Source organism: Trachinotus anak, unplaced genomic scaffold, assembly GCF_046630095.1.
Source record: "Trachinotus anak isolate AG129_WGS33_773 ecotype Australia unplaced genomic scaffold, CSIRO_AGI_Tana_v1 ptg000008l, whole genome shotgun sequence".
Taxonomy (NCBI): domain Eukaryota; kingdom Metazoa; phylum Chordata; class Actinopteri; order Carangiformes; family Carangidae; genus Trachinotus; species Trachinotus anak.
The window spans coordinates 7,909,423-7,929,931 of record NW_027273859.1 but is presented as its reverse complement, the minus strand read 5'-3'; the positions used below and the strand labels follow the sequence as shown (position 1 = coordinate 7,929,931).

Genomic DNA, 20,509 nt, shown 5'->3' with positions numbered 1-20,509 from the left:
CAGACAGATTGCACACTTTTATTTTATTCTTCCTTTCCTTTTTTTTACAAAAATAATATTTACACTGGAACATGGAGATGAAATACAAAATAAATAGAGAATTATTAAAACAATCTATCAGTATGGTGCAGCATACTTCAGTAGTTGCACTCAGGATAACTGGAGTCTGAATCCAGAGACAGGCGGCTCCTTATACTTCTTTTCATCTCTCAGTTTTTCTATTCTTGCTGCAGGCCTCTGTCCCTCAGCCTTGTCTGGGCATGCATTCTCATAGCTGTGAGCACTGGATCAGCAAACTGGCAAGATGGCACAGTAGCAGCAGCAGCAGCATCAGTTTAAGTCACTCTCAGTCAGTTCACACTGAAGATCCCTTCACCAGCAGGAATAAGAGAACAGTGGGTACTGGCTCCACTCAGCCACGTTGCCATGGTGATAGCCATGGTGCACAGCTTGTGTGGTGTAGTCAGCAGTCAGATGGTGAGGAGGGGGATACTGGGCGGGACTGGGGCCGCTCCACTGACCCAGGGGCTGCTCTGCACTGTAGGGGCTGTAGATGTGGTGGCCGATGACCCCTGGCTTACCAGCCTGGGCCATGGTCATATTGAGGACCCCAGTGTAGTCTTGGGGGCCAGGGAGATGCTGGGGGCCACAAGGAGAAGGGCCAGTCTCATGTGTACGGGGCTTTGATGAGTCATGATCGGGTACAGTGGCGACATCAGGGACTCTGGACTCAAAGCTGCTGCGTCCTGACCCACTGTTGCTGCTGCCGATGCTGGAGGAAGGAGAGGGAGACTTTCCATACTCGTGGAACCTGAAGAGAAAAAGGAAGGTGGTCAGTGCTCTGGTTGTCAGTATGAGACGATCTTCGTAAATTTACATAACATTACAAGTATTCACCTGTAGGGCTGGTAGGAAGCTAGAGCAGGAACAAGCTGCTCTGCGTTGTACATGTCTCTTGTGTCGGCCCCAGCAGGAGATTCAGTCCTCACTCTGGGCTCCCTCTCAGCAGCCCACGGGGAGTAACGCTCCTCTTTGACGCCCTCAGCCTCTTTTCTTTTGGGCAGCTCTCCTTCCTCTCCATCGTAACCCTCATATGATGACTGGCAGAAATCTGAAGAGACATAAATCATCAGATCAATTTAGGAATACAGGACAAGAAAGTAAAAACATCGCTAGACGGAGGAGGGTCTTGAATCTGTACCTTGTGGACTGTCCTCTTCAGAGTCTCTGTTCAGCATGTCTGACATCTTCTGACGCTTCTCAAGGCACGCTGGGTTCTTGTTTGTACGCCTGCAGAGGAACATGAAGTTCATTTAAACAACACTATATACATTACTTTCACTGCAATCCACTGCAGAGGCATAGCTGGAAAAACTGACTACTGTGGGCCCTGTGCAGCACCTCTCATCCATACATGTATGCGACTGGTGTGATACCCACCTTTTTTTATTAGTGCCTTCATCCCGGAAACCTTTGGCAAATGGGTTGTGATCAATCTTCAGCTTTGTAATCTGGGAGGGGGTCAAGAGCATCAATTCAGTTAAAATCTCAGTAATGTGTGATGTGCCACTAGCAGCTTGTGTTGGTTTAAAGTGTTGGGAACTGACCTTGGTGTTCTGGTAGGCGGTGACCGCTGTGAATGAAGTCTCAGGGAAGGTGAAGGTCTGGAAAACACTCCAGCGGACACTGAACAGGTCGTCTGCCTGGACGATGTGGAAGCGCGGGTGGTACCGATGCATGGAGTGCAAGATGATCTGCAGACAGGAAGAGAGTGATTAACGCTGACAGTTTTTTTAATGGTTTTTCAAACATTTTGAGCTGCAGCACAAACTTGTCAAGACTTCACTTTATTGCAACCAAAGGGTTCGGACTGAAAGTGTCACCAGTTGTCAACCAAGGACTTCATCCGTCAAAAAAGTTGTGTGGATATCATTTGGAAATACAGGTTGTTGTCAAACACCCCATTTCAAGTGCTTCTACTTACATGGCCATGCTGGTCGAGTGTATTGTTGGTGAGCTTGAGCTTGAGGAAGGAGACGGACTGCTTCATCCAGTGGCTCCCCGGGGCTGGAGAGTCCGGGTGGAGGTAGGTCCTGCAGGGAGGCTGGGGCTCCGCTTTTCCTGCCACCTCCCATTTCTCTTTATTCCACTGTAGGAAGGAGACAGATAGTCAGTCAGTCTGTCATAGAGCAAGTTGATTTACAGATTCTTCCCTTCCCACAGTGTAAGGGGAGGTTGATAGAGTGGAGAGTGATGGCTGGCCAGTACCACCCACAGAGATAGGGGGGTAGTACAGTGGGCTCCCAGCAGGGGATAGAAAAACAGGAAGAGATAGCACCCTTTGATGTACAATGTCAGGAGAGGGGGGGTGATAAACAGGAGATGTCTTGTCTGGAGATGGTGGTAACCACTCTGGGATATCTACAGCCAAAGCCATGGCTGCTGTAAGTCAAGGCTATTTTTTGTGTTGGAAATTCCTCTCTATTAAAAACAGCTGCCACTGCTGTCTTACCTTATACCTGAAGCCGTCCTCAGGGACCATGTCAACCAGTAAGATATACTTGGCACATGGAATAAGGCCAGAGAGATTCACTTTACAGTGTGGAAACATCCTCCTGGAAAACATAGAGGGGAACGCATGAGTATTCATGAAGGACAAGCAAACACAGCAACACAAGGTTCTACTTTCCCATTATTCTGCATTGAATATAATTTTTTTGTCAGCTTACCTTCCTGGTTTAGTGATGATCATCTCAGTCCCTATTTCATGAAAGGTCTTCCAGAGTTCAGGGTCCTCCAGAGTCATCCTGATGTTACCCTGGAGATAAGCATCTGGGCCAGCAGCCATGGAAGAGGGAGGAGGGCCACTGAAGTTGGGCTTTAAGTCTAGAAGATGATAAGATTCATCATAGCAATGCTTGACAGAATTCATGATAGAGAACACCGTGACCTGATAAAGACAAAACATCTACCAATAGAACTGGTTTGGAGTTATAGATTGAAAAGCCCAATGTTAATGTAAAAAAAGGTCAGTCAAGACTCACCTCTGATGGACTGCATTCTTCAGGTTCAGGAGTAGCACAGGAAATGTTTGAAAAGGTTCATGCACCGAGGGTCAGTAAGAAATCCAAGAATCAGTGAAATCCAAAGTGTTTCTTCAGCTCTTCTCTCCCTCCTTCATGTGTAAAAAACCCAAAGCAAAAAAACAGATATCCCGCAGCCCAGGGAGTCAGAAAGTCAGTCAGTCTTGTTGCACCAGATATATCAGAGATCCTGAGTCCTGTAGGATGGGGTGACCATGACTTTTAAGGGGAGCCCTGGAGTGGGTGGGGTCAAGAGAACCATTCCCAGGCTTTGAAGTGGCACAATCATGAGTCAATGTCCCGCTGTGATTGGAGGGTGCTGGAAATCAAAGAGACTTAACAGAGCGTTGATACCATCCCCACAGGAAGAGCTACGGAGGAAATGCATCTTTATTAACTGCTAAGAGACTTTAAAACAAATATGGACGGACTTCTCTGCTGCAGGTCAGGGCTCACAGCGGCACCAGAGTCTGTGTAAATATCATTCACACAGATATAACCACACACGAAAATGCCATTTAGTGTGTTTGTGAAATGTAGTAAATGCCCAGTATACTTCATTTGACACAACTGAGACAAATGCAGTGGAGGGTGGAATAATCCACTGAGGTTTGTGTGTGCACCTGAGCAGTAGCAGTATTTTTAAGAGTCAAAGTAGATTTTTAAGTATTATTCTCATATGTACCATTAAAAATAAAATATATTGACCTGTGAGTGCACAAAATAATACAAATTTCTAATTTTCATATGACAAACTTTAGCTCTTTCAAAATTCTTAGCTTTCTCCATCAGAGAAATTATACAGTGGGTGGGAAACTCTGTGTAAACCCATAATGGTGATAATGATGATAACATGCACTCTTTCTGCAGGTAACTTTTACCTGGGGGCATCCTCTGCAGCCTGCAGGAGTGCAGGCAGTGGTGGGAGTGGGGTTGTGTATTGGGGTGTCTAGACAGGCCCCTGCTCTGATAGATAATCTCATTAAGCTAGTTTCCCTTGAAGGAGCTAGTTTCTGCATGTGGAGAAAGCCCTGTGTATGGGCAGGCAATTAACAGCCAGTTAGCACCACAAGCCCAAGTCAGCCTTGAATAGGACAGGAGGGGTCTGAGAATAAAGAGCCCGCTGCAACAACCCAGCCGTCCTCCCACCATCCACATCCAGCCCGAATCCACGGGTGTCAGGATTCATAGGCCTGTCTCAACCTGTGGCGTGTCATGTTACTGCGTGCAAAACAAATGCTAAACACAGGCAGCATTAGCATAGAGGAAAAAAATAACCAACCTTCTTGTTTCCCCTGACATGAACATTTGAATTGAGGCGACTCTCACATCTCATTCAGCCCCTTTCCTAGCATAGACACACCACTTCCACTCCTCATTGTATTCTCATGTCTGCGTGCTGCATTCACTGCCTTCTGTAAGCTCAGCTCTCTAACACCTAAAAGTATGTATTGCTTTTGTGTAACTGCATAGAAAACAGACCAGTAACCAAAACCACATGTAATGCACGATGTAGAATTTTTACAGCAATGTTTGCAGCATCAAAATGGTCCCACAGCACTCTGTCCAATCAGCAGTTAAGTGTGCATAAAGAGACTTTTACTGCAAGAAAGTCTTCCCTGTGAAAATATTGACTTCCCTCTTTGTGTTGGGTCGATGTAGAATTAAAAAGGTTAATACCATTGTGGCTGTAATGATGCACTTAAACATGCAAAGAGCTCTGTACTATCATTTTAGGATGTTAAATGCCCTGATGCAGCCCCTGCCCCTCCCTCCCCTGTGGAACGTGGTGGCACAACATTGGCCTTGAGGAAGTGCGATGTGTTTTTATCCTCCTTATGTGAAACCAATTGTTGTGGAGGAGTTATTAATCACAGGTTCAGTGTGGCTCTCCTCACTTCAGTCGGCTCTGCAGGACCTGTGTGGGGGATCACCTTAAACTATTTCACGGGGAACAGAGCTCACACAGCTTTTTTGGGTGTTTGGGAGCAAGATACCACGAGAAATGAAAAGATTGCGATGATAAACCCTCTGCAGATCGCTTCAGCTCCGGCAGCAGAAAAGTGTGTCAGTGTCAGAGCTGAGGTGTACATTTCAGCAGCAGCAGTGTCAATCCCATTACACACTGGGTGACAGGTGTGACTGGTAAGAGGCCTTAGTACATGGCCTGGGGACAAAGTCCAGGGACATAGAGGGATGGCAGCACCGTCTTATATAACAGCCAGTCTGAGGGAGAGTTGGACTGGATGATACAGCAGGGAGGTTTTGTGGAGAAGACTGACAAGGGCTGAAAACCATGGTGGGTTTTATTTAAGGTCCAAATATGCTGTATGAATGTAGCTGCTTACTAATATTTACCTAGACTGAATCTTCAATGGTAATTGCGAGAATCATACAACACAAAATGACTGATCAGATATAGATCAGATTTGATTCAGTGATGTTATCACGCTGATACCTCCTGGTCACTTGAATCCCCATATCTCCTGCCTCATTCCACTGTGGCTCTCCTCCCTGCGTCTACTTCCAGACCACCTTTGGCAGCGATGTTCCACCTCCCAGGTGTCAGTCTTCGGCCATTTGCTTTAACTGCACAGATCCCCTTGTGCTCAACAGTTAACAGCTGCCAATATACAGCCAGGGCCCGGGGATCAGACGGCTCTCTAGCAGCCCAATAAAGAGCCCCTGGAGTGGACTGACGAGAAATCTCACACCTTTCGCTCACATTAGCCATGCAGCATGCCCTTTTGATGCTTAATTGGCCACTTTGAGGGGTTTGTAGAGATAGCAGCCCCATGGCTGGAAACAACATGATGTCACAGGACACTGAACAATCTCACACAGCAAGAGAAATGCCTTTACCTGACAACAGGTTGATTGTTGTTCTACTTTATATTCTTTGAGATGCTGCTACATACAAATAACATGGCACCCAGGCCATATGCTATATTTTTCTCTCTTCTTAACCAAAGAGTCCAGTTTTATTTGATAAAGCCCAGGGCACAGTTTCTTTCATAAATTGCAGATATGAAAAACAAGAATAAAACAAAAAAGGAAGTTGAAATGTCTTGTCTGGCATCTCTCTCCTAAACCCAGAGTGACCCTGATCTCACAGGCACCGACTAGGGGCCGGGTGAGCTCACATTTGGTCGACCACATAAGAAAACAAACCTCAAATCTAGCTTGCCTGGCAAAGGGGGCAAATGACAACTTCACAGCACTTCATAAGAAACTCCTGGAAGTTGCTAATGAAGACTAATGACTTCCCTCGTGTCGGAGACTTCACACCAGAGTGCACAAGCCCTTTGAGCACAAAGTCAATGTGGTCAGCGGGGTGGTCTGCTGGCTACAGGACTCCAGAGACTCCACAGCTCCACTGGAAGCACAGTGACTGAAACGAGAGGCTTTTCCTCATGTCACGTCTGGAGTTCAAAATAGTGTAAAAGGGAGAGGGATTAAAATTCTTGCAATGTAATAAAATACTTTTGAGTTGATTGTCATTAATAGTTTTAATCATCTTTGATGAGAAAAAAATAATTGTAAGGATCGAAAATATGAGCCTTTTACTGAGTGGTGTGGTGGTGATAAATGTGAATAAGACGGTTTCAGCCTAAGAGGCCACAGAAGCTTAACATAAAGTCCATGGTGACAAACTTTACTGCTGGATATTTTGTGTATTATTTCATCCCCTTCTACGATGCAGAAGACAAGTTGCATTTCTTCTAAGTGTGTGCCAGACCTGGAAGCGTACAGACGCCTTTAAAAGTTTTTCAGTTAAAATTCTTCTTTGAGAGAAAGTTAATTTCATGCATCATAGAGGGATATTGTTTATGGTGCTTTATAGTGTGTAACAGTCATCCCAGCCTGTTTGTGTTTGTATTGTATCTATTGTTGTAATGTTTTTGTGCTGCGCTCATGCAAAAGAGTCTGACTTTCATCTCGATGACATTTCTATCCAGTTAAATGAAGGAAATCAAGTCAATATATTTTACATGTAATATTTATAGTTGGGGAAAAAAAACTTTCCCAGTTCACAACACTGGAAGTCCACAATTTATCCCTTTATTCTTCTTATGTGCATAAAGGCATCACTTTAAGATTTGAATCTTACTCATGAGCTGTAAACTGTGTTTAAAGGTGGTCAACCTGGCTGTGAAACATCAACCACGTCCGCAGTGAATTATTAAGTGTTGCAGTAGGATTTTAATGTGCTAATAATTCCTTATAGCAATCTATAGTGGTTGCTCATGCATTATAGTCACTTTCCTGAAACATATACTAGAAAAAAAAAACATGAATGCTTCCAGTATATGAAAATTGCATGTGAGTACTTATATGTGATAGGGTAGTTATGTATGGAGTTCTTATCTACAGGTAATTATAGTACATGTTGATTTCCAGCATCAGTATGAATTGTGTCCCCACAGGTCTTATAATAACCTGTAGTTATAGTGTGTTTTTCTGCAGAGGGTTGATAGAGACTATAATCAAAACCACTGTCTTACCTGATGCGAGGACCCCTGTGGGTTAATATTTGAAGTAGCACACAGAACAAATATGTGTTTCTCAAATATATTTTTGGTTTGACATCTATAATGCATTCAGTCCAGACATAGAGAACAGTTTCCCTCCAGGGGAGCCGGGCTGAGCTGAAGCCTTTAACCCGGTCTCCTCTTTAGCCATGGTACGTTCCCAGAAGCTCAGCAGAACAATAGAAAACCATCTTACACCAAAAAAAAAGAACAAAAATAATAAAATTAAATACAAAACAGTTTTTTTTTTAATCAAGGGTGATAGTTTACAATTATTTGTGTCATTTTTAAAAATTATTTTAGACATCTTTGAAGAAACATAATCAGTAAATATCTTTCTTTTTAATAGAAAACAATCTGTAAAAAACATTCTATTGTCTTCCTCTGAGTTAAGCTAGAATTGTGACAAATTTAGCAAAATGGTTTGAATGGAAAGGCATCTGTATTAGAAAGTCGTCCTCGGCATGCATTTCAATTCCACTGAAGTCAGGAAAGATCACGGAAAGTGTCTGTTAATGGTGAGTCGTTTCCTGAGTTGACTGGAATCAAAGTGGCCCTCGCCTTAATGTTTACACTCTCACACATGCACACACTTCTCCAGCTTAATACTCGACCTATTAAAGCCAAACATATTGGAAAGATATTTGGATGATGATATGTACAAAAGTTAATTTCTAATAACTGAAATTTCTGTTTCATTCAGATCAGTGCTGGTGACGGGACGTCTTCCTGGTAAGAACTGTTCCTCTTAGCTACAAATGCACACTAAACAAAAGAAAAATATATAGGACAATTATTTTTACAAGAAATACAGTGAGTACAAAAATAGCACAAAGTTAAATGCTAACTGAAAAACATCCCAAGTGTTTAAGTGTAAACATTTCCAATCTGCTACAGTTTGTGAGGTTGTGTGGGGCCGTTAGCTCCACTGACGAACCTCGAATGCAGCCGATTGTCCTTATTTAACCTTTATGCTCATTGAAAAATATCATGTATCAAGGTAATGTGTCTTGCAGATGAAAATCTCATGCCAAAGAAAATGACTGAAGTGGAGGACAGCAGGTACATGCTGCTGAGCATCAGTCCAGACTGAGGCACCTCAGATTGGCGAGTTCTCAAGGATTTAGCTGCAGCGTTGAGATAAACTCGGCACACGGCATGGAAAAAGATGCATAAACACAGGACTGGTTGGCTTTAAAGGCTGACAGTCTTTCTTGCCAGATCCAGTGTACAGTTGGGCGCACGAGAGCTCAGTAAGCTGATGTGTGATATGCATAAATGGCACATTACAGACATGCTGTGAGACTAGAGCCATCGTCGTCTGTCATGCACACCATCACTGTTGACAAGCACAGCAACACAGTGACATGACACGCGATGACAATACTGCATTTTTTTCAGTTTGGGAGTGTTTCTTTTTCGTAATGCACATGAGGGAACAAAAGCATCAACAAAGACAGCTGCAGTGACGTGTACCATTCCTTTTTTCTTAAGACAGGGGCACAGGGTTTGGCAGAGTTAGCCCAGGTTGTGAGAAGAGTTCAGTGTCAGTGTGCACACCGGGCCTGTAGAGGCTCAGATGTCCATGTAATCATCCTCCTCGTCTGACTCGCTCTCCAGAGACGACTCCTGGCTGGACGTCTCCTGCACCTCCAGCGCCGGCTGGCTCAGAGTGTCCTTTTTGACTGTGGCTGCAGACTGAGACGACAGGATGACGTTCTGTACGGGAGCAGACAGCAGGGGGCACTGTTGAGAGTGCTGGACTAGACAACAGCTCACAGATGTACTGTGTGTATGGTTATTTACACACACGCTCACAGGCATACATGTTTAGAAGCAGACTGCGTACCTTAAGTCTTTGTTTGGTTTCCTCTGAGATGCTGCCTTTGGGGGAGAGAAGTGTGGGTGTTGGAGGTGTTACTGTGATTTCTGGTGGGAACTTGGTAACTGTGGAAGGGATGAAAAGCTTTGGCATGTTGGGTGGGACACGGGAGCGAATTCGGCTGGAGTCTGGAAGCTTTGACTGCTCGTTGCTGGCATACTGCTGCTGGTCTGACAGAGGAGAATTAGAGGAAATGGTCAATATTAAAACATTTTCAAGGCACACAAAGCCTTCTTTCTGTCACGCTTTTGATTCATCGGGTCTGACCTGGGCAAGGATGTGCGGTGCTACATGTGGCAGTTTCCTCCTGGAACCAGCCTGCTGCTGATTCTTGCCCTTGCGATACAGTGGCAAGTTTCATCTGCTGACAAAGATGCGACTCCTGCTGTCGGTATGAAAGTCCCTCTGAGGGCTCCTCCCGTTCTTCTGTGGGCAAAAGCCATACACCAACAAAATATATGTTAAAACTACATCATCAGAACAGAACCCTTCAGGCATGTGGCATTTTTATAATACAGAAAATAAAATGAAAACACTGCTAGCTGAGGTCAATGCTATCAGTCACTGAAAAACACCCTGACATTAACATAGCTATGCATTTTGTCTGTTTTCTGCTGTTGTTTGTCTGATTAATAACAAGACATCAAGCCTTGATTCTCTGTACCGTTGGCCCATCTAAAGCAGAACTGAACATCTGACTTTAACGTGATGGTTTTTCCAACTGAATCAAGATGCTGAAGCTGTACATCCAAACTGTGCACATGGATGTGATACCACATAAATAAAAGAAAGCTGTTTTATTAGATGTAAGGGGCAGAACTACTGAAAAAATATTCATGGAATTTTCTTTGTACAGCATGGCAGACATAACCACTGAGGCTTTTTCCAGATTAAAGCATTTTATGTAAAAATACATCCTGTACATTTTTTGGTATTTAAACTTTAACTTTCCAGTAACCATCAGATGAGTCCATAAAGTTTACAAGTCTCTACTTATGATGACTGCATGTGAAATAACTGCAAAAATCCCCCCTGCAGCACGGAGTCACACAATGAAAACAGAAATCATCTAATACTCTTTCAAGCTTCTCCATTAACGTTGCCTAGGAAACCATTACATAACACACATTGGTGCAGCATGAGAGCGTGCGTGCGTGCGTGCGTGTGTGTGTGTAAACTTGCTCTGCACGTATCTGAACAGATCCACACAAACTATCCAGCTGGGGGTTACAGACATTTTAAACCCAGTTTATTGATGTAATCAGTGTTTATAGGTTGAAAAAAAAAAATACTTTGCAATTTCACTGCATTATGGTGTTTTCTCTTTCTGATGACACGAAGCTGACAGATTCAGAGAATTTACCACAGTGCAGATGTAAAAGGTGATAAAATAGACTTTTCACAAAACTGAAATTGTGCTCTGTTCCACTGTGGCTTTCCAATTAAGGACAAAAACAAGATTCAGTGTCTCTGCCACGTTGCAGGGCTTTGAAAGCTAATTCATCAAAGGTTTGCACTTTTGGGGCAGATTTTTCACCCCTAATATCTTGATATAAATTCTCCTCAAGAGGAAACTGAACCAAGAAGCAAAATGTGAAACTAGTCAGTTAACAGAGAATAATGTGACATTAGAATAACATTTGCATTTTGAGCTCTGTAGAAAGCAGCCTGATTTTTTAAGAGATAATCTAAATATGAAGGAAATCATTGTTCAGAATGAAAAACAAAACCTAATTTTGTTGCCTGCTGCAGACAGCGACAAATATGATTCTGTATTGACTTCTGAATAATTATATGAGTGAACAGTTGACATGAAATGTTATTAGAACTCATGATGTTTTATGTTAATTCTTAATGTATATAAATATATTTGTTAAGTATGTGTTTCCATCTTATCCATAAATAATAAATAAGTGGCCGATCACATTAGTACAGCACCCATGTGATTCTACACGAGTAAGAAAAGTGCTTGTTGGGTGAAAATAAATGTCACTTGGTTGGATGGTTCTGCTTGGTTTAAGGAGTTTGAGTAAGATCCTCATACAATGTGGTTCCTTTGGGTCATACTCAACCTCAAAGGCAACAACTGTGTCAACTTTGTCACCTACAGCCAAACGCAATAACTCCACTTACTGAGCACTTATCTGACAGAAAAGAAATGAAAGCTGCTTCAACAACAACAACAGGATTTACTTCAGTGTCTCACCATACTGTTTACTCTCGATACTCCCTCTAATGGCTCTCCTGGCCTCATACAGGAAACCAAATTATTAAAACCAAATTATTAAAACATTATAAATATCACAAGAACAATGCACTACTCTATAGTGAAGATTCAGGCTCACTGGTTCAGCTGGTGATTTATTTTTCCATTTCAAACCATAATGAATATCTGGCTGAAGACAGAGTGTAGGAATTGCATCTTTAGATATTAACCATGACCTAAACAGCACATTTATCCACCAGAATATTCATTATGAGGATCAGCAGTGCTTATGCCAAACCCCTCCAGAAGCTCATGTAGGCAGAAAAACAGTCACAATCTGGAGGACACTGATTTCTAAAACTCATGTTGGGGAACTGACAAAACCCAAAAGGCAAATCTAACCAGGCCAGAGTCTGCTGTTATGTAACAGGTCTGTGGAAGTCCACAGGAGCCCCCTGCTGGTCTCTTGGACCATTAGGACCATTACAAACTGAACTGACAACTGCAAAGCTCCACCTCAGCAGCAGTGCAATTTTAACAAAAACATTTCATTTCATTGCTAAGTCACTCCAGCATTAGGCAATGCAATAACCTTTGTTAAAGTGTGTGTATACTTACCGTAATTGTGGCAAAAACACAGAACAACCATGTCGTGGTGCAAGATGGTGCAAATGAAGGACACTGTACCTGTGTGTGGTAGGAAGGCCATGGCTGCAGCAGCGTGGCTAGCTGCTCTCCTGTGCTGTGGCTGATCGTGGAAGCTTGAGGCTTGAGGTCTGGACAGCTTGCTCAGGGGCTCATACACCACTTTGGCTTGGCCGTCCTGTGTGGACAACGGGTGGCAGGTGGAGTGGCTGAGCAAGACGGGCGTCTGCAGGGAAGCCGGGAAGAAGATGTCTCTGTGCTCCTTGGTGTACTTAGGCGTGGTTGGGGCATCGCCTGCAGACTGGTGGAGACAGAAGAGCAGTGGTTGTGAGGAGGTGTGACTGACCTTGGGGATCCATCTGCAGCGCTAAACATCCTCTGCTCAGGTAGATTTGAGAGAAGTGCACATCCTCTTCCCCGGAAAAAGAATCTGGTTCAGGACTCAGTGCCGGAAAAAAAAACAGTGAGCCACAGTCGATACCACTGCACTTTTCAAACAATACACATCAGCAATATTAGTCTTGGCTATTGTACTGATATCCTTTAGAGAGTTGCGATGGCGTTCTCCCCGGGGGTTCAGAGTCTTACTTGTGTACAGGACTGTGTGTTGGGTGCTGGCGAGGAGCACAGCTCTACACCACTCTACATCCCTCTGAGCCACTTTCCTGGGTGTCCTTTTGAGGACCACTTATAAACACAAGAGCTGCACAAACAACCTGTGACAACAGCCGCCCTGCTCCCACGGCTGCTGTCATGGCAACACAGAGCAGCACCGTTAAAAGAAGTGAATACACCTTCTGTAGTTTTCAGTTTAAAATGGATGAAAAGTTGGATGAAAACTAGTCTTTCTAAGCCTTAAAACCCAGCTCTTCAGGCTCATGTATCAACTGAGGAGAAATTTAACAAGCTGAAGAAATAATGAATTTTACATCCAATGGAAGGCTACACTGAATTGCACCTCTGTGATTATACAGACATGTTAAAAAATAAAATATGACTTTATATTTGCCATACAGACTTCCGAGTCAGAGATAAATTGGATTTGTGAATATTTCAGAAGCCTTGAGGTAGCGTTCAGGGCCACGTTACACCGCTGTCATGACGAGCAAACCTCTGACAGATGCAGTATGTTAGCACGAGATAATCTGGCAGCAACAGAGCTCTCATAGCGTTTTTCCCAGGCTCTCTGCTGGGAGTTGAAGTCAAATTGTGCTCTGAATCAGAGCTGTGTATGAAGAAGCTCCCCGCGGGAATCACACAGTAGAGCACAGGCAACTCAAACAAACAAGAGTAGCCTTCCAAAACCTCACACAGCATCAGATCATTCAGTCCAACACAGAGCAGCAGAGCAGCTTCAAGCAAGCACCGGCTCCAGAGCAGCTCTGATGATTCATACCTCATGAATTAAACATCGCCGACAAAGACACCAACAAGTCAGCTGGAGCACGTGCATTAGAATAACAGTGTACCTGAGAGTATTGCGGCACATAGCATGTAGCCAGTCTGGAGGTTCCTCAAGTGTTCAGTGAGTGGTGCGAGTGGGCTGCTGGCAGCTACACTGAGGCTCCAGTTCTGTGCAATTATCCAGATTGGGCTTTAAGTCAGATTAGAGCATCTGTAGATGTTGTGTACAGGTTGGGTCATCTTTCCAACATAATTGAAAGAACGGCCAAACGAACATTTTAATTAAATTGCCTGCCCAAAGGGAACTGGTACTGGAGGTGTTTTGTGAAGCAAATGTCCACATTCTTTGATGACTAAAACCTTATTAATATTTTAATAACTCTGCTGATATACAGAAAGTGAGACTGGAGTGTTAATGAAGTACTTCCAGTAAAGTAGTAAAAACCTAAATGATTATGAAAATATATCAAGACATTTACTGCTTGACAGTCATGAAGAGCACAGGTCATTTAGCCCACACGTTCTTCTCCCCTGATATGGCATCAAACAACACACAGAGCACAACGCAGCCGATTTTCCGCCTCAGCACTCGACAGGCTCATCTCGCTCTGCACTTGTGGGGGTTTGAAGGAATGTGTGAATCTGTAAGAATTTTTCATGTTCACGAACTGAGAACTCTATCGTGCCTACTCACATTTCCTACTATATACAAGTGTAACCAAATGCAAACCACGACATGAGCTGGTGGTAGCACAATAATTACACATAAACAGCAGTTCAATTAGACTGTGAGGTTGTACGCAGAAGCATGCTGTCACACAAGAACACAGGCCACCACATGGAGGCTAAATGTCATGATACCTAACAAGTCAACTATCATGTACACCTGAGAGAAATAACAGCATGTTTACCTGACAGTAATCACAGGAAGGATTTAATCACGGGAAGGATTTTTACTTTTAGCCACCAATTACAACAACAAAATAAAAACATGTTCAGTACAACTTTTGATGTTGCTTAGTTTGAAGTCAGTTTGCTGCCATCATAACTTAAACAATATTCATTTCCTTTTCTGACGTTTCAACTGTGAAAACTTTCTTTCACTATGTTCTCATTTTATTGATTGATAAGTGTCTTTGATTTCTAGTTGACTCTGCATAAAGTATTAAACTCTGAATTGAGTTTATTTCAAATTGTATTTTAAGGTAAAGCACAATTGCATTGGGGCTTATATGCAGTTTAATTTGAAATAAAATAAGACTAATTTCAAAACTCATGCATCAAGATATCATGGAGATGTAAACATATAAATCAACAGCTGTTTCAGTAAAACAAGATCCTAATTCCAGTCAGGTTGTTACATATTTGAGAGATGTGGCTTGTAGCTCTGTGCCTCATCTGCACCATCATCTCCATGTCGCGTGATTATTCATTAAAATTAGAGAAATGAATGAAAAGAAGGAACAAAGACAACAAAAGAATAATGTAGAAAATAAGATGATAGGATAATTGAACAAGGAAAACAGATTTATTTTGCCTGCAGCTACTTCTCATGTGCCTGAGGTTTCGGGGAACATCACCGTGACAACAGGATGTGGGCCCAGAGACCCTTGATGACTGTGTGGGCAGGAGGGGGAGTCACTGACACAGGATGAGGCAGTGCAATTAATGATTTGCTAAAAAATATGAAGACAAAGCACTAGCTGAAACTATTTACTACAGTCAGACATATTATCTAATGTTTTCATATATTTTTATCTGTCATTTTGCCTTGTAAATTCTATGCACACTGCCTGTGCAAATAAGCTGCATGCACAGCAATGCTCTGTTGAAACTGATGACAAGTTTAGCAACTAGCACGTGAGGCTGAAGAGACAACAGGGTGCATTCACATCATGCTTTGAGCTATATTTGGTACTGGCAGGCTGGAGAAGGATAGACTTGAATAAGTCTGGGAATTACCAAGTTACTCATTGGTTTGGCACATTTTACTACAGATGCTGCATGTTACTTCCACACATTCAACACAACGACAGAACATTCGTCCTTAAACCAGCGATTATGAGCTACATTGCAGACGAGTGAAATTAGCATTTAACCTACTTGGATTGGCAGATGGGTGGGACAACATCAGGACAACTCAGTGTAACACTGTCAGTTATAATGTAGTAATATGTGTAGGAGTGTAGATTATATTGCAGTAATATGTAGTATTAGAATTACAAAAAAATCAGTGTTAAACCCTGACTTGTTAGCCCTCCAGAGTCAATATGTGAAACGTCTGAGACTCAGTCTCTGTGCGTTCACTTCAGTGGAATGTACATAGTAATTTCATCTTGGATGGTAAAGCATACACTTGCCATGCTGGAGACGAGACTTTAGTCAACACCGAGTGTGTCAGTTAAGTGCCAAGGTTGCATCTTATCAGAAATCATCTGCTTGGCTAAACTTCTACCTGCTGCAATCAAAAACATTATGTTTTTTATGATAACTTCCTATGCCAGAAGTTTAAAGTCTAATCCTGTTTAGTCCATAAACTGTTGAGTAAAGCCTTCAATTGTTGAAGCTTTACTATGCAAATCCAATCTCATTAAATGAGAAAAAGACATATCTGGCATCAACTTGGATGAAACATGTATACACAGAATGCACATTTAAGTCAAAAGCACAGGAGGGAGAGAAGTTGTAGAGGTAGCAGAAAAATGGCAGATGAGCATGCTAAGTTACAGTGTTTTACCTGTCTTTGGGCAGAAGTGGCCAACTGTATCTGGCAGAACTTCACAGCTTGGTCCAAAGCTACATCCTCATCAACCTGAGGAGAGAACATGCACAGCAATGACATTAGTGGAGAGCAACATATCTTGACATGCTGGTTGATATATTCCAAAGTGTCAACTCCTTTCACACTCTTATCTTTTTCTATTCAGTAGGACTTCCTCAGTTAACACTGGAGCAGTGGGTGTGCAGCTGCAAATTCGTATATTTCTGAAGCAACCTGTCCTGTGTACATACCATGTTATATGTCCACACTAATTCCAAACAAACAACAAATTCTGTATGAGCCAGTGGGATTTTCCTCTGAGCAGCTCCCTCTGATCATAGCATCAGTAACGAACGACTCACATTAAGGCCCAGTTCAGTGAGTGGGTGTGAGAGTTGGCGAGCTGAGCTAAAGCACAACATCGTACACTTAGCAGTAATCTTGTTCACACAGCTGTTATGTTCCCTCCAGCGGTCTGTTGTGTGCAGCGGTTCAGGGACACCCAGAGGGAGGGATTTCACAGCAGCCTCATTCCAGATTTCAAATTATGCCAATTGTTAAATGGACTGAATCAAGCTTCAGTGCACCACAGAGGACAGCCCTCTGCTTTTTATTCATTCTAGCTCACTGCAAACTTTCCCTTTCAAACCAGACACAGTTGCCCATGGTGATTTCTAAATGTCACATGATGATTGGAAGGGGAATTTCAACAAGACATCTCTATCACATTTCTCTAAAATAAAAACATTCACTTAATCTGACAGCACATACTTCATTCAACTGTATGTTGTATTTTAGACTTAAATCATCTTTAATGTAGTTTTATTTTCTCATTATTTCAAGAAATAAAAAAATATATTAAAAAAAACAAACAAAAAAAACCAAAACAGAAATGTGTCTGACTGACTGTATCAGACTGGAGATGGAGAAGCCTTAGGGAGAGTTTGGAGGACCAGCAGGGTTTTCCAGAGTTGGAAGAACTGCTATGCTGTCATTAACAGAGTGTTTTATAACACTGAGGCAACAGTCTAGGCTGTAAAAATGTGGAAGGGCTGCTGGCGTGATGATATGTAGCTGAGCCTCTTTATGGGTAAAATTGAGCAGCATTTATGCTTCACTTGTCAAGTTGAAAATAATTTGATGGTAGGAAATGCTCTGTCTGTCTAGAACACACGATTTAGTGGCTCTTTGAATTTTATCACCTTAATAGTGAGCTGAAAGAAAGACAATCATCGGACTGAAATATGCAGCAGCACTGACAAAACATAAACAAGAATGAAAATGATGCGAGGTACAGATTTAAAGTGTGACTATGTGCAGCTGTGCAATGCAGCAGAGCATAAAACCACAAAGCATCTGCTGTTTGTGCAAGTAGGTGCACAAAAAGAAGATGCTTCTGGAAAATGTCCAGACATATTAACTCATAACTCATTTGGTTATAGGAAACATGTTGTAGCTTATTCTGGTTACTCTATCTCAGGGTGTGTCTGAGAAAATATTCGCTTTGCTTTCTCTTAAAGAGCTCAGAAAAAAAAATCTTCGCTGTAACCCAAGAACCTAAAAAAAAAAACAAAAAACAACTGCTGCTGAATCTCCTCAGATTTCCTCTTTCTCCTCCTCTACTGTCCCTCGCCTACTGCCCTCCCACTCCAGCTACAGCTCTTTGGCATTACACAGCCAGTGACATAGCAACTTCTGTAGGGCCAGCATTGATCTTCAGCTCAATATGGCTACATAAGCTGATGTGGGCTGCTGTGCAACTACATCATCAGCACCACAGAAAGCACTGAAGTTGGACTTACTTTCAACAACTGAGAAACTTTTGCTCTGGAGAGACTTCTTTGACATTTCCTACGCAGGAGAAGGTTAACATAATGATTTTCAGCAGCCCCTCTTCCTGCTTCTACTATAACCTACAGTCATAAAATATATATATATATATATATATATATATATATATATATATATATATATATATATATATATATATATATATATATATATATATATATATATATATATATATATATACACACACATATATATATATATATATATACATATACACACACATATATATATATATACATATATACATACATACATACATACATTTTAAAATTATATATGCATAATAGACATAAGGCCTAATATTTTGCAATAATCTTATAATACAGACAGACGCTTGCCTCTGCAATGGCACTATGCCACTACACATTTTGGCTTCTGGCAGCAGATCTACTGCCATTACATTAACAAGGTTTTCACCATTCATTTCTATGGCAGCAAAACCTGGCTGACATAGACACTAGAAAATTATTCAGCACTTGCCTTTAAATTCTATCTCAGTCTCTCTCACTGCAATTTATAAATTAAGGGAATGCAGCAAATCAATGCATAAAGCTGACAAGTTTAATTTAAAACAATTAATCAACAGTGACTGATCCACTGCAGCTTCCCACCTACTTGTGAAAACATTTTTACAGCAAGTTGTTTCACAAGTAACAGCAGAAAGACCAAAGTCACAGAGGTTGAATGTGGGTTACTGAGAGTCAAAGCAAAACCACACAGTATGTTCTGGCTGTGTCGCAGTGTTTGAAAAGAGGGAAAGTCCCTATTCTATAGAGGGTGTTGTGTTACTAATTCAGTTAGAAGGGGGGGATTCTCAAGTCCAAATTATTTTAGGAGGGCTCATATCACGCATGCATGACTTTGCAAAATGACAAAAAATTATAGCAGCAAATACACTGGCTACAATATTGTTGTCTGTCTGTCTAGTACGATTGTCTGCACGTGCACAGCACAGGGATGTGTTGTGGTACATACTGAAGACGTATACCTGTTTTATGAGCATATAAGTCTCTGACATGATTTTCTCAATGCGTCCCAGGTCGTAGGTCATGACTTTCTGGCCTTGCTGCCACACCCTGTAGGCATCAAGCAGTAGGGTTTTTCCAGACTCTACATCCTCGAGAAGCTTTCTTTTCCTGTTTGGCCTTCGTAGTAACCCCTGATCAGTCCCAATGGCTGCCAGAGTGACTTTGGGGGTTGAGGCCTGGGGCTGCTGCTGCCTGGAACTGATACTTAGCTCCTCCAGAGATAGCTCTGCTGTCCTGCTGCTGTCAGTCACTTTCTGCTGAGGCTCCACAGCACTCAGGGAGATCTCAGCCTCCGTTTGGTTGCCCTGAGAATCTGTGGTGGAAGAGGGCTTCCTCCAGTGGCCAGTGTCCAGCTCCATGGGTTCCTCTGTCCCTGTTTTGTGCTCCTCACTCCCAGCAGTCTCCACCTTCCCAGTGTAGCTCTCCTGAACTTTACTCCCTTTATCTGTGGATAGCGGTGGTGGGGTGAGTTGTGCCTGCAAGGCCTCCCTGGGTCCGGTGTCAGGGACACAGACTCCCTCTGTGAGCCCAGGCTTCTTTGGCAGTGCATGCTTGCTGTCCTCTGAACTGGGCCTGTTGGATGTGTCCGTTGTGGTCATCTCCCCCATGGAGGGCGCAGGCGCTTTGACAAGCTGCTCAGACACCTGAAAGAGAACAGAACCTGTCAAAACATGAAGTGGGTGCATGCCAGACGTCTGAAACAGTGAGCGGCTTTCAGCTCTTTGTGTGTGTGTGTGTGCGTGTGTGTACAGTGAATTGTGCTTCCTTACCCCCGTGAGACTGTTCAGATTGTCCTCCAGGACTTTTACAGTTAGGAAAAATGCTCTCTTGGCCAAAACCTGGCGATCAACATCCCGTAAATACTTCCTTCATGGAAGAGAAAGGAGCAAAGTGAGATGTCATGGAACAAACACATAACAGAAACAGCAGTATCGCACGTTTTTGGTCCTTACTTTCCCTGGTCAGGGGTTCTCTGCAGCATGAAAGAGACTTTCAGCAGAGTATCGTGATCCTTAAGCTGAGACAGCACCTCCAACAAGAGGACAATGGATCGGTTCATATGAGATGCAAAACTTCCTGGGCGATCGATCTCATCTACTGGAATGCGCCAGATGCC

At 42.7% G+C, this 20,509-nt stretch overlaps 2 protein-coding genes across 6 annotated transcripts in view; both read right to left on the bottom strand.

Moving 5' to 3' along the window:
- Positions 1 to 3,423, bottom strand: tbx16 (T-box transcription factor 16). The gene is made up of 9 exons (XM_071484161.1): positions 3,045 to 3,423; positions 2,730 to 2,886; positions 2,513 to 2,615; positions 1,985 to 2,149; positions 1,608 to 1,754; positions 1,441 to 1,511; positions 1,202 to 1,290; positions 898 to 1,111; positions 1 to 811 (listed from the first exon to the last, which is right to left on the bottom strand). Exons 1-9 carry the CDS (start codon positions 3,058 to 3,060, stop codon positions 373 to 375), a joined length of 1,401 nt encoding a protein of 466 aa, XP_071340262.1. The 5' UTR covers positions 3,061 to 3,423; the 3' UTR covers positions 1 to 372.
- Positions 3,424 to 7,641: 4,218 nt separating this feature from the next.
- cabin1 (calcineurin binding protein 1) overlaps positions 7,642 to 20,509 on the bottom strand; it is a 37,719-nt gene continuing 24,851 nt past the window's right edge. For all 5 annotated transcript variants that reach the window (XM_071482257.1, XM_071482259.1, XM_071482260.1 and 2 more), the window contains 8 exons: positions 20,346 to 20,509; positions 20,163 to 20,259; positions 19,353 to 20,036; positions 16,490 to 16,564; positions 12,391 to 12,649; positions 9,765 to 9,923; positions 9,465 to 9,667; positions 7,642 to 9,334 (listed from right to left, as the gene is read on the bottom strand). In XM_071482257.1, the coding sequence (XP_071338358.1) occupies positions 9,191 to 9,334; positions 9,465 to 9,667; positions 9,765 to 9,923; positions 12,391 to 12,649; positions 16,490 to 16,564; positions 19,353 to 20,036; positions 20,163 to 20,259; positions 20,346 to 20,509 (1,785 nt within the window). In that variant the 3' untranslated portion in view covers positions 7,642 to 9,190. The remainder of the gene's footprint in view (positions 9,335 to 9,464; positions 9,668 to 9,764; positions 9,924 to 12,390; positions 12,650 to 16,489; positions 16,565 to 19,352; positions 20,037 to 20,162; positions 20,260 to 20,345) is intronic.